This window comes from Macrobrachium rosenbergii, chromosome 13 (assembly GCF_040412425.1).
Source record: "Macrobrachium rosenbergii isolate ZJJX-2024 chromosome 13, ASM4041242v1, whole genome shotgun sequence".
Classification (NCBI taxonomy): domain Eukaryota; kingdom Metazoa; phylum Arthropoda; class Malacostraca; order Decapoda; family Palaemonidae; genus Macrobrachium; species Macrobrachium rosenbergii.
The window spans coordinates 36860257-36874223 of record NC_089753.1 but is presented as its reverse complement, the minus strand read 5'-3'; the positions used below and the strand labels follow the sequence as shown (position 1 = coordinate 36874223).

At 40.7% G+C, this 13967-nt stretch overlaps 1 protein-coding gene across 1 annotated transcript in view; it reads right to left on the bottom strand.

Moving 5' to 3' along the window:
* Nucleotides 1-82: 82 nt before the first annotated feature.
* POLDIP2 (DNA polymerase delta interacting protein 2) overlaps nucleotides 83-13967 on the bottom strand; it is a 34994-nt gene continuing 21109 nt past the window's right edge. Inside the window, exon 7 of the mRNA XM_067113856.1 lies at nucleotides 83-3978. Within this exon, the coding sequence (XP_066969957.1) occupies nucleotides 3867-3978 (112 nt within the window). The 3' untranslated portion in view covers nucleotides 83-3866. The remainder of the gene's footprint in view (nucleotides 3979-13967) is intronic.

Here is a 13967-nt window from a genome sequence, read left to right as displayed (position 1 = left end):
AAGTATAAAAATTTGTTTTAAAAGTTAAATGAATACAACAAAATACAAGACTGACTGACCCAAGGATGAATAAGACTTGATGGAATAATTTATTTTTAAATTCCAAGATAGAGATTATATACAAGAATACTTTACATAAGATTTCCTTATTAATACTACTGGTTTTCTTTTAGTAAAGCTTTAATACAAGGTATGTACAATGAAGAAAAACTTCTGACATGATAAAAGCCCAAATATCTTTTTGTAATTAGTGCCTTTTCTGGAACACAAAAATTGGTATTGTTAAAAATATACACTAACAACCAAGGAATCAATATTTCAAAAAGATAAAGTTCTGGTTCCAGCACACTGCTAAAGCCTACCATCCAAGGAACATTCCTTACAACACGAGTTATCAGCAGGTGCTGTACAATACATATCATCAAGACTTAAAGCGATGTACCTCTAAAAGTGTACTTACATATACTATTGAGAGCACACAGGAACAACTTCTTTCCTCTTGACAAAAAGCACTGAAGGAAACAAACTCTTAAGTTAAAGAAACCAAATACAAGTTAACCACGTTGACAGCTATCACAGATAACAATATGCAGTACTTGTATCCCAACCTGTGAAGAACAATTGTTGAAAAAATAATGCTATTCATTCCCATTCAGATACTCTTGCATGTCAGGATGCACCTACTGCAACATTAACAACAAAGTACTGTTTACTACTTTACCAATATTCTTATATGCAAACTGAGAGCAACTCAAAATTATTTTTTCAATTTGCCTACTCCAATTCATAACCATGGTAATAATATCTTTTCCTTGAAAAGAAATTTTATTCCTTATTTCCTGCTCAGTTCTATTTATTAAATGTATTGCCAACTCTCATTTCTCTTACAAATGAAGCTCCTATTTACAACCAAGCTTAGGCTACACTTAATTGCTTAACAAGTGCTTATACACATCCACTACAGTGCTCAATTCTAAAAAGAGCTAAAATCTTAATTTAGCATACTTGGTGCAAATGATTTTAGTATCAAAAGTTGATTTGTATTTTCTGACATGCCTTTAAAAAGCTATGAATGATTTCAGAATTGGCCTATTTAAGTTTGCAACCATTACCTATACTTGACACTTCTGTAATGTAATAGACATGTTACTACATACACCATTTCATTTCACTACACAATATACATTTTATCATTTCAGTGAACAAAAAATTCAACTTTTTGTTAACAACTGTGGAACACCAGGGCTCTGATGACATGCCTTGTATTGACAGCCTACAATTAACACTACCTCTTACCTAAGTTCTTGACACTTGCAGGGTTTACCCAGAAGATTGACTTTATATTTACTTTGGTACAATTAACAAATACAATTAAATACTACATTGAGGAGGTGGTAAAAAGTGTGGTACTTTTAATTTTGGACTCAATGTGGGAGGGAGTAAAACGAAAGCAGTAACATGAGGTTATGAAGTGTTGTAATGTTGTGTGAAGAAAAAACCCCTTAATCTTAAGCATTACTTTTCCCTTAAAACTCCATCATATTTTTTCCATGGAACTCCATTATCCTGTGGGATATTGGGATATAGACACTTATCCCACAGGAATTACATAAAATGTATGTCAGAGCTAGTCATACTTAGAAATTTAGTCTTATCAATACATATGAACCTCTTCATGTAAACATCTGGTATTCCACAGATTTGTATTTTATAAACCATAATGTCTTATTAGAAAAAATCCTTAAAAACTGCTCCAAGATTAGCAAACACTGCTGATGGTAACTAGTTTATGTTGTATTAGGTTCTACAGGTGCAGAGAGACTACAAACAGTTTTGCTGTATACAGAAAAATACCACACCAATTGTATAGGACTGTGAAACAGCCAAGAATGGATTTTAAAAGTAAATTCCCAATAATTCAACTTCTCCTTTGATACAACTGGGTGGAAATTAATCCCTGCAAGTGTCAATAGGGGTGCTGAACCAAGAACACTGAAGTTATGCTCTAGTATTCAAGAACTTACCACTTGGGGAATGTATGTGAACAGCACAGGACCCTAGCAGCAGAAATGCTTGAAGGACTGGTACTGTAAATCTGGTAAATTTGTTCTCTGACTACTGAAAGAATACTAAAAATATAATTGCCATAAAGATTCTGACGGAGTGGTAAATATATAGGGCCCAGGCCACCTATATCAAGAGATAGCAACATAACAGACCAACAAATATAGTTGCACTATCACTGTCCAGTTCTAGGTAGTGTTAGTTATAAAAATGGTTTCCCCAGATTGCTCAACACAAATAAAAAATCTGGTGATGTCACTAGCCTCATGACTTACATTTGGTAAAAACTAAGAAATCCTAATTGTTTTACATTCTATAAAATGCAAAGAAAGTATGCATTTGACTCTAAAGTAAGAGTTGAAAGCATACTAAGAGGGGTAGTTGCAGCATGGATGAAATGGAGAGATAGCCACATTTTATGTCTAACCATCTATAATGAGAATCAGATAATGGAGAAACTTTTTGTTACAACATGATGAAAAGTTTAAAATTATAGACATAAATAAAAAATTAAATAGAAAAAAAAAAAGTTTTGTTTCCAATCTCTTCCATAAAAAGGCAACACTTCTGCTAGAGTTATATTGCATTATTCTATTACCCTGAGGACTTAATTTTTCCTATGCAAAATAATGCAGTATGGAAAAATGCCACAATTTCTCCAATCATTTAATAATTTTTTTTTTTTTACACCTGCTCCTCCACCTGAGGTGTTAGATATGGAATGCCATCTTTTAACTCGTCATTCTTCTTCACTTTCTGGATAATTCCAACTGGTTTAGGTCTTCAACTCTATTTCATGACTTACTTCTTTCCTATCTTTTCTCATCACATGCTAAAACCATCTTGGTCTATTTTCAAGCATATGGACACCATACCTCTCCATCATTTCTGCATTCTATATTTGATGTCACTGGAAAAAATAAGGTTTAGCTGCGGCTCTGCATACGAAAGTGGGCAAACAACTCTTATTCCAGCTTCTCAATATATATCAAAATTTCCACTTTCTTGCCAATATCTTTTATCTGCTATACATAAATATGGGTGCTGAATATTTTTTATCTGTTCACTAATATGAAAGTTTTACTTAACCCAAGTCCAATAATTTCAATTTATAATCTACTAAGACCTATCCTTCTATCATATTGTGGTTCTCCACGTTGCTCTCTTTCCTAATTTCTCTTGTACATTTCAGGCATCAAAAATCTCTTGTTCCACATATATTTTGCTTCTCTGGTGACAATGCCATCCTTACACCTTTCCCACAACAACCAATGTAAGAAAGCCTACACTTTTCATTCATTTCTTTTGGTTTTCCCTACCAACTGTCCAACTTCTTGAACCTGACACTGTTCTTAACTTCCCCCTCTCATTTAAGAACAAATCATTATGGAGGGTCCTTTGAAAGACTAGAACTTTTGACTTCATCACTGAACTAATTCATAAAAATTACATTAATTATAACAACCACATTTCTTGATAGAGATAGCTGGGGGGCAGGGAGCCAATTCAGTATAATTTGCATTACTTCACATAAAAGTCACCTGCAGCAATCCACAACTTATAGGAAGCTTCATATCCTGTGTCCTGCACTTTCCTAGACTGCATTCCATGCAGTTTTCCAAAGATTTAAACAAGACTATTTTATCTATGAATATTTTGAGCACCTAGCATATAACAATTATACCATCCAAGATAAATAAGAAAATTTATCTACAAGTGTAACATGAAAATAAGAAAAACTTGAACTCATCCTCAACAGACAGTATTCAAACTGGATACTGCACTATCAGTAGTTTCCAAAGTTACATTATGCCAGTTGGCTGTGTAGTATCCTCCTGTTTACTTTCCAAAGAAAATGGAGGGATCCGGCAATCAAATGTGAAGCCATCTTCTCTCTCCATACGAAATGTTCCCCTGAAAAGAAATTAAATTATCACAAAAATGAAATTTTTATGATAAAATAACGTTTCACTTATACTTACCCGGTAGTTACATATAGCTGTCGTCTTTGACGTCACGGCAGTATTCAAATTTCGCGCTAGCGCTTATCGTTACAAAGGTGATCCCTCTACCCCGCCCTCTATCGGGTATCGGGAACCGCCCCAAGAACACGCCATAAGTTTTGCCCAACTGCCCAGGTGAGGGGAGGAGGGAGGGTTATGATTATGTAACTACCGGGTAAGTATAAGTGAAACGTTATTTTATCATAAAAATTTCATTTTCACTTATACAACTTACCCGGTAGTTACATATAGCTGATTGGCACCTTGAGGAGGTGGGGCACTGGCAGCTAATAAAATTCTTGGAATTATCTACTTGCAACAAGTTAGACATAGGTTCCTTACCTTTAAAGGTAGCTGACTCAGTGGTTACTGCCTCTGTAGTCTGCTGGCCTTTATATTGTGCCGAGGATATAAGGGATCCGTGTGTCGGACACAATAAAAACAGTACCTGCCGTGAGAACATGGCTGCGTGCGGACAAGTCTGATGCCCTTGATCAGGCGCAGTACAACAAACAACAAAACGAGGATCACCTAACATTACCATAAAACCAATACCAAAGATTAAAAACTGGAAGATACTAACACATCATGTATCTCCAGGCAACCTTCAAAAACAACAACCCCAACACCAAGGTGAAAATGTTAGTTAAGGAGCGGACTCCTTTTCACCCTCCCCAACACTGTGTCAGTCGCAATAAAGGGCCCCAGCGTACTGCACTCTTCGAAAACAGTTTGCACGTCCACTAAATAATGCGATGCAAACACTGACTTGCATCTCAAAAGGTGGACTTAACCAAGTCCTTCACAGATAAGTTTCTGCTAAAGGCTACAGAAGTCGAAACCGCTCTAATCTCGTGCGCTTTTACCTTAAGAATACTCATCTCCGAGTCAGCACACTGCTCATGAGCTTCTTTTATCAGGCTTCTCAAAAAAGAAAGAAAGGGCATTCTTAGAGAGAGGCCTAGAAGGATCTCTAACCGAGCACCAGAGGTGGTCATTGGGACCTCTGAGCTTCTTCGTTCTCTGAACGTAGAACTTGAGAGCTCTCTCACAGGGCAGAGGTACCTTTCGGTTCTTCGGGACCGACCAATTGGGAAAGTCCTTAATTTGAACTCTCTTGGCCAAGGTCTAGACGGGTCTTCGTTCTTGGCTAAGAAACCAAGAGTAGACATACATACTGCCTTCCCCTTAGCAAAGCCTACTCTTTTGTCAATCGCATGTAGCTCACTTACTCTCCTGGCCGTAGCCAGAGCTACCAAAAAAGAGTCTTTTCGTGAGATCCTTCAAGGAGATGTTCGCCATCGGTTCAAAGGACTGAGACCGTAACCATCTCAGCACTACGTCAAGATTCCACGCCACTGGTCTCTTCTGGTCTCTCTTTGACGTATTAAATGATCTAATCAGATCTGAAAGGTCTTGACTCAAAGACACTTCAAGACCCCTATGTCGAAAGACCGAAGCTAACATGGCTCTATACCCTTTAATGGTAGGTACAGCAAGCTTTTTCTCTCTGTGGAGGAACAAGAGAAAATCGGCCATCTGGGCTATAGACGTCGAAGAAGAAGACACGCCTTCTCTTCGACACCAGGACCTAAACTGTGTCCACTTCGCCTGGTAAACATTGTCGGAGGATTCTCTTCTTGGCTTCGCGATAGCTTCCGAAGCCTCTCTTGAAAAGCCTCTCTTTCTGATGAGTCTCCTGACAGTCTGCAGGCGACAAGATGAAGAGCGGACAAGTTTTGGTGGAACCTCTGAAAGTGCGGCTGTCTGAGTAAATCTGGTCTCTCTGGCAGAAGTCTCGGAAAGTCTGACAGTAGGTTTAGAAGGTCCGGGAACCACTCCCTGGACGGCCAGAATGGAGCCACCAGAGTCATCCTTACGTTTCGATGGCTTGAGAACTTCGAGATTACTTGCCGCAGGATCTTGAACGGGGGAAAGGCATACAGGTCCAGGTCCGACCAGTCCATGAACATTGCATCCACGAAAACCGCTTTGTTGTCTGGAACTGGAGAGCAGTAAAGGGGCAGCCGAGTCGTTTTGTCGGTTGCAAAGAGATCTATGAGCGGACGTCCCCATATCTTCCAAAGCTCCTCGCAAACTAGGGGATGTAAAGTCCACTCGTTGGATAGGACCTGGTTCTTTCTGCTGAGAAGGTCCGCTGCTACATTTTTCTCCCTTGAATGAATCTCGTTACTAGTCTGGTCCCGATCTCCTCCGTCCAAACTAGAAGCTCCTCAAGGTCTCGTAGGGACCACGAGTGAGTGCCCCCTGTTTCGAATGTATGCCAGAGCGGTCGTGTTGTCCGCCTGGACCAAGACGCATTTGCCTTCCACTTCTTTTTGAAAGGCTAACAGGGCTAAGTGAACCGCTTTTAGTTCCTTTCGATTGATATGCCAGTTTCTCTCTTCTCTTTGCCACTGGCCCAAACTTCTTTTGTCCCCATAGTCGCTCCCCAGCCCTTGTCCGGCGTCGGAAAAAGAGTTAGGTCTGGGTTCGGAAGCTGAAGAGGAAGTCCTTGTGACAGCCTTCCTTCTGACCTCCACCAACGGAGGAACTCCTTTATCTTTTCCGAAATGGCGAATGTGAAGGAGTCCGGGAACTGTTTCCTGGGCCACTTCTCTTGCAGGTAAAACTCCAGTGGTCTCAGGTTTAGCGCCCCAGTTTTACAAACTTCTCCACTGAAGTTAAGGTTCCCACGAGGCTCATCCATTCGTTCGCGGAACAAATCTTCCTCTGCAGAAAGTCGTCGATCTTCTGCAGGCATGAGGCTATCCGTTGGTTGGACAGAAAAGCCTGAAAAGTCTGAGAGTCCAGACTCACTCCCAAATAGACAATCTGCTGACTGGGAGTAAGGCAAGACTTCTTCTCGTTGATAATGAGGCCTAGAGACTTCGTTAATTGAAGAGTCTTTGATAGGTCCTCCAAACAGCTCTCCTCTCGAAGCAGCTTTGAGCAGCCAATCGTCGAGGTACATGGAAACTCGAATTCCTTCCAGGTGAAGATGTCTGGCTACTGACAACAGGATCCTTGTGAAAACTTGCGGGCTGTCGACAGACCGAAGCAGAGGGAACGGAACTGATAAACCTGTCCCTCGAAGACGAACCTCAGGAACTTCCTTGAAGCTGGGTGTATCGGGACGTGAAAATAAGCGTCTTGGAGGTCTATCGAAACCATCCAATCCCCCTGATGTAAAGACGCCAAGACCGACTGAGTTGTCTCCATGGAGAATTTTGTCTTCTGAACGAAGACATTCAACGCACTCACGTCCAGGACGGGTCTCCATCCCCCTGATGCTTTCGTAACCAGGAACAGACGATTGTAGAAACCTGGAGATAGAGGGGCATGAAGCTGTTCTATCGCTTCCTTCTCCAGCATGGCTCGGACTTCTGAGCGAAGGGCGTCTAGTTTCGCGGAGTTGTGCGAGCACGCCTGTAAAGAAACTGGAGCCTCCACTAAAGGAGGTTTGGAAAGGAAGGGGATGGCATATCCTTCTTTTAAAACTTGGATCGTCCAAGGGTCTGCCGAGATCTGTTGCCACTCTTGCCAGAACCTTTGCAGTCTGGCTCCTACAGCTGAATGGAGGACAAAAGGTTCATTTCTTCTCTGGGGCCGTCGAGGTTCTAGGCGTGGCTTTGCCTTTTCCTCTGGTCCTGCCAAAAACACGTTTAGAGGGTCTTCCTTTATACTGTCCATACGAAAAGCGGGGACGAAACACCGCGCACAGAAGCGGTAGAAAGCACAGGTCTCTTCGCTTTCTTGGCAGACTGCGACAAAAGATCCTGGGTTGACTTCTGGGCTAACGCCTGGGAAATTGCAGCAACTAACTCTTGAAAACAGATGAGCCTTGTTTAAAGGAGAAAACAAGAGAGCCGACTTCTGGCTTGAAGAAACACCTTTTGCTAGGAAGGAGCACCAAAGTTGCCTCTTTTGAGAACCCCTGTCGTAAATAAAGAGGCCAGTTCTACTGCACCGTCGCAGATGCCCCTATCCATGCAATCCACTACTCCTACCACATCATCCAAGAGCTCGGAAGGAAGATTAAAATCCTTAATCTTCCTGGCTAAGGCCTGTCGCCCAGTCCAGGAAGCTCACAATTTCAAGAGTCCGAAATACGCTCTTGAAAACTTGATCCAGTTCGGAGGACGTAAAGAAGACCTTCGCAGAATTAAGTGCGGTCCTCCTACTGGCATCCATGAGACTGGAGAAGTCCCCTGTGTGGAGGCAGCCACACCCAGGGAAAACATTTCCCAGTCTCATACCAACTCGGTTCGGAAGGAACGACGAGGAGGGGGAAGACAGAAGACGTTCTTTCCAATTTCCCTCTTCTCGGCCAGCCAAGCATCCATCTTCTTAAGGCCTTTCTTCGCCGAGACGGACAGGACAAGTTTGGTAAAGTCCGAAGAAGAAACAGAAGCCTTGTCCCTCTTGTACTGGGACCCAGGAGACGGAGGAGCCGCAGGGCGAGAACAGAATCAGGGAAGTTCTCAATAAAGAACTTCAAGAGCTTCTTGTAGGAAGAGAGTTGCGGAGACTTCTCCTCCTTACACTGCTCCTCTAAGCCCGAGAGGAGTTCGTCAGAAATTGGGGATAAGTCCAGCTGGACAACATCTTCATCCAAGTCTCCTTGAACTGAGACTTGAGTTACACGAGCGGGGCTGGAAGGCTAGTGACATATTCTTGCTGTGTCACCGAAAGAGTTTGAGCCTGTTGAGGAGCCATCGGAGGCGCCAAAGGAGGCGCAGTTGATACAGCAACCGAAGGTGGCGCCAAAGCGGAGCCGTCGTTACCACAACGACAGGAGGCGTCAATGAAGGCGCAAGCGGCGGCGCTACGAGCGGCAGACATAGTCGCCGAGGCGGCGCCGCTGGTATCACAGGAGGCGCCAAAGGAGGCGCAATCGGCACAGCAGCCAAAGGTGGTGCCAACGGAGGCGCAAGCGCGCGCTACCGGGCGACAGAACGAGGAGTTGAGGTGGCGCCGCTGGCATCGTAGGAGGAGCCAAAGAAGAGACTTGATTTTTAGACAAAAGTTGTAAAATCGAGTCCAAACGGGCGTTAATTCCGTCAATCACAAGCTGTTGAGGTTCATCGAATGCTGGAGCAGGCGCCACAGGAACAGGAGTCACAGGAGTCGCTGGCGCCAAAGGAGCAGGCCTCTCAGATGTAATCGTCTGATAGGGAGGATCCGCCGATAACGAATGAGACGAGTCCGACGAAAGAAAGCCTCTCGGTTCTGCCCAAAAGCTACAGGAGGGGGGAAGGATCCTCCAGAAGAGCCTTCTTCTTAGGAATCTTCAATGGAGAAAGCAGACGAGACCTCTTCAAAGGTCTAGAAGAGTCGCGAAAATGCCAACCTCTAGGCGGGGAGGAACTCCAACTGGATCCACTCGACACTCTCCGCTCCTCACCTTTTCGGTGGTGAGGGCCAGCAGCCTGGGAAGCGGCAACAGGACTGCTTGAGGGGGCAACTACTCGGGAGCAGGTCCCACTCACCTCCTTTCGGCTTTCGGCATGCCTTCTCCCTGGAACCTGGGAGCCTGACAGGGGCCTAGACCTGGGAGCGTGAATGGGCCGAGAAGCTACCTCCTCCACAACACTTACACAAGGCACAACACTCGCATTATCACTGCGGTCTACTAACCGCTGCAAATTGTCCCCCATTTTCTGCATGGAAGACATAAACGCATTAAGGACTGACACGGTATCAGGATTGGGAGAAACGGTGTCCGGGGTAGGTAAAACTACAGGAACTACAGGGGGAGCAGGAATAATAGGATTTACAAAACCTCTTGACTACCTCCTGACCTCGAAGACCTAGAAGAGGCCTTCCTAATCCTATCTCTTTCTAGCTTCTTCATGTACTTCCCCAAAGCACTCCAGTCAGACAAAGTTAGAAGTTCACACTCGTTACAAGTCAAATCAGCAGAACATTTTTGCCCCCTGCATGAAAAGCACGAAGTGTGCGGATCTAGACTAAGCTTAACAAGCCTGGTTTTGCAGCCTTTGCTGCAAAACCGGATACCACTAGAACCAGAATCAGACATAATAGTCTAACTAGCGCCAGCAAAAAACAACAAACCGAGTACTTCACCAAAAAAGGAATTAGAAGTTCGAATTGTTGAGAAATACTACCAGCAGCAGAACCGTATTACGGTTCGCACGGCAAAAACTAATGACGTGTTCTTGGGACGGTTCCCGATACCCGATAGAGGGCGGGGTAGAGGATCACCTTTTGTAACGATAGCGCTAGCGCGAAATTTGAATACTGCCGTGACGTCAAAGACGACAGCTATATGTAACTACCGGGTAAGTTGTATAAGTGAAAATAAGCAATACACTGCATAGCAACCTACTTCAACTCATTTCATTTCCCATTAGCAAGTAAAATAGTTTAATTTGACAGGACTCAACCATTAATAAAGAAAAAATTTGTAAGGTTTACACTCTCTTAATCTATAAAAACCAACCTATACTGGAGTGCGTACAGATAAAATCAAGCAATCAGCTTCTCGACTTATATTTACAGTTTTGCTTCCAAACTGTAAACATCAGAAATTTGACCAAAAACTGAAATAGCATGGAGTCTGTTAAAAATAAACACTGAACTTATGAGCTTATTGTTGCTTCCATGCTCTTTGTAGTTTGCATATATTCTAATGTTTTTTAATTAAAAACCTTAATGGTTCCCATCAAGATGAAAAATTATTTCATGTGTCCTGCACAGACCTTCACAGCAAATTAATTATAAAGGATAGTATAGCCAGACCACCAAGTGAAATAACCGACAAGGCTGCCCTGAGAGTTTCTTTTCATGGAGTAGAATAAAACTAAATTGCCCTGACAGTTTCTTTTCATGAAGTAGAATAAAACTAAATTATCTTATTTCATAAAAGGCTGCTTTTCAACAACTTTAAAACTGGGTACACTGAAAATGCTGAATATTTTGCCAACTCATGTTCAAGGGATTTGTGCCCAAACTTGGGTCGGAAGGCATCTATCAAGTAACAGCATCTTGAACACGTGTGCAACATTCTCAAACAGGATACCTGTAAATATCTGTCTTTGTATAATCATGACTGCCAAAAACCATACTGTCGGTTTATTCTTCTTTAATTTGTTATAAATTTCATCATTAAACTGCCAATTCTTCTCATAACAGACTAATGATGTCACACAATCGTTTATGGGAAGTTTTATTTAAAACTAATCATTGCAGCTGCAGACCTTGCTAATTCTGATTTATTTGCACCATTTCCTTTATTGCCTAAATGAATAGGGATCTAGCTAAGTTTAACAATTAAACAGCTCCATATAAAGGACATCAGTTTTGATGAAAAATGGAATTCACTACCTCCAAGACAAGCAAAGAAAACTTATACTATTGCACTGTCTTAAAAACTTCTTGCCACTTTACTTTTGGGCTCCCTCTCTGAAACCTAAAAGGGTAGTATTCACAGTCATCATACCAAGGGGAAAAAATAGCAAATGCATAATGCTATGTAGCCTCCCATACTGGCATGTCTAGTCATGCACTGCCACTTTGCTATCTACAGTAAACCCCCCCCATATTCGCGGTCCCACTATTCCCGGACTCACCTATTCGCGGATTTCTCTATGGAACATATATACGCGTTATTCGCTGAAAATCCGCCCATTTACAGTATTTTTCACTAAGAAATATTCACTAAAATGACTGTATTTTCATCTCATTTTCATGACTAAATGCACTTTTTGTGATAAAACTATTAAAATACCCAGGTAGTGCTCGAGTTATGATAGTTCACCTTACGATAATTCAATTTTGCAATGGGGTAAGCAATTAATACTGATATGACAATATCTATAAAATATTTTTAATTTTACGCAGGCGCAGGCAGCAGCGTATAATGAAGCAGCGAGAGAGACAAAATTACAATAGACCAGCTTCTTTTCCTCCAACTCTTTATCCCATCTTCTAGTTAACCCTTAAGGGACGGATTGAGCCTCAGTGTGAAGTAAAACAGGTTTAAGGAGGTGGACGGATTGAGCTTCAGTGTGAAACAGAATTACGCACCAATGTTATGGTAATAATGATTCGAAGCAGAGGTGCCAACACTACTGTATCCTATAAATTCACTAATGGCAACTTTTATACAGACGTGAGAGTTAGACCAGTATCAGTAATGCTTGTGACTTCAAGGGGGAAAGTACTGCATCTCTCTCTCACATGAGTCTTTTTGTAAATTTGCTTGTAAATATATGAGGGGGTTGCTGTTGTTTTTTGTTTTTGTCTTTTACGATAGTATGTCGGTTGTAAATGTAATTTTACAAAGAAAATTGCAAAGAAATATTAGAAAAAGCATGTAAAAGTAAAAAAAAAGTTACTGAATCTTCCTTCTCGTAAATTTACGAGAATATTTTCCAACAAATATGCAAAAAATTTGCTACTGCTTTTATTTCTAATCTGTTTTGATATTGTGTGAGCAGTAATAATAATTTTACAAAATATAATAAATTTATTTATTAGAAAAAACATATATAAGTTGGTAAAATTTACAATTGTCTTGTAAATGAGGCCCCACAAGGGGTTGTAAATAGTCATTTTCAACTTCTCGTGGAAGGTAGGGAAAATTTTTAAGAATTTTTTATTTATACAGTGTAAATGTATGTGTCATTCTCTTTCCATTGATGTGATTTTTTTTTATTTTGCCGACCTCAAAGTTTCCCCAGTCTGGGGTGCTGCACATTGATAAATTATGCTGTCCCTTAAGGGTTAAAAAAGTAACAGAGAATGATAAAAGTATTGTTAGTATCGTTATACTCTTGCATAAATGCGTACAGCCATAAACAACCGACTGAGAAACTGTTGTTTTGTTTATCACCGAATCAGATAACAACAGGCCCTTTGCTTGTATTTCAACCATCGTACAGTAATACACAATTACCACAGGTAATAGTACAAATGATGTTACACAGAATAGGACTGATATATTTTTACATTATACCCTTATTCGGTATGGATAAAAGATCGGCAAGGAAATATACTACTAAATTTATGCTGCAAGTTGTAGCTGAAGCTGAGAAAACAATGTTCAAGCTGCTAATGACTATAAATTATCGTGCATCGGCAACATGGATGAAACTCGACCGTAATTAAAATTGGAGAGAAAGTATTTTAATCAAAACTACTGGACATGAAAGAACACATTACTACTATTTTTACGCCAATTAAACGATATATACGTAAAGCTTGTACTGTGATGAAATCAAGTGAAAATAACAGAATCTTAATTTTTTTACACAAAACAAACATTCCCAAACGGCCAATGTCATCTATTAACGAAAAAAAATAGCTAAATTAATTTCACAAAGAGATGTACTTTAAGTTATACTTCGACTTACAAACACTTCGTAGAGTATAACGAAAAATAACCTTGACCCATATAAATAAAGTATCTAGAGATTCATTTACGCTAACTGGAGGCAAGAAAAGTGCTCTGAACAGAGTTAAACACAGCGAAATAAACACCGCATAAATGATTTACAAACCAAAACACTGATCGCTATAATCGCAATTTATAATACAAAAGCAATATAAGAATATATACAATATTGTTCGATACAGTGAATTAAAGCATAACATTTTAAAAGATCCATGGAAAAGATGCATATTCGTTATGTTGATGTTTGTATAATACAACATGTAAATATAGACTACAGTATAATGTGCGCTACGCTACCGTATATGTATACAATATACCATAGTGTAGGCTAAGCTAATTCTTGTTTGTTATTCAATTTCTCTTTGTATTGAATTATCATAAGTCACTCTGCATGAACCTCCAGTATTAGCTGACATTAATAATTACTATACCGTGGACGTATAGAGTATACTTTATAGTGTAGGCTAGGCTACCATATA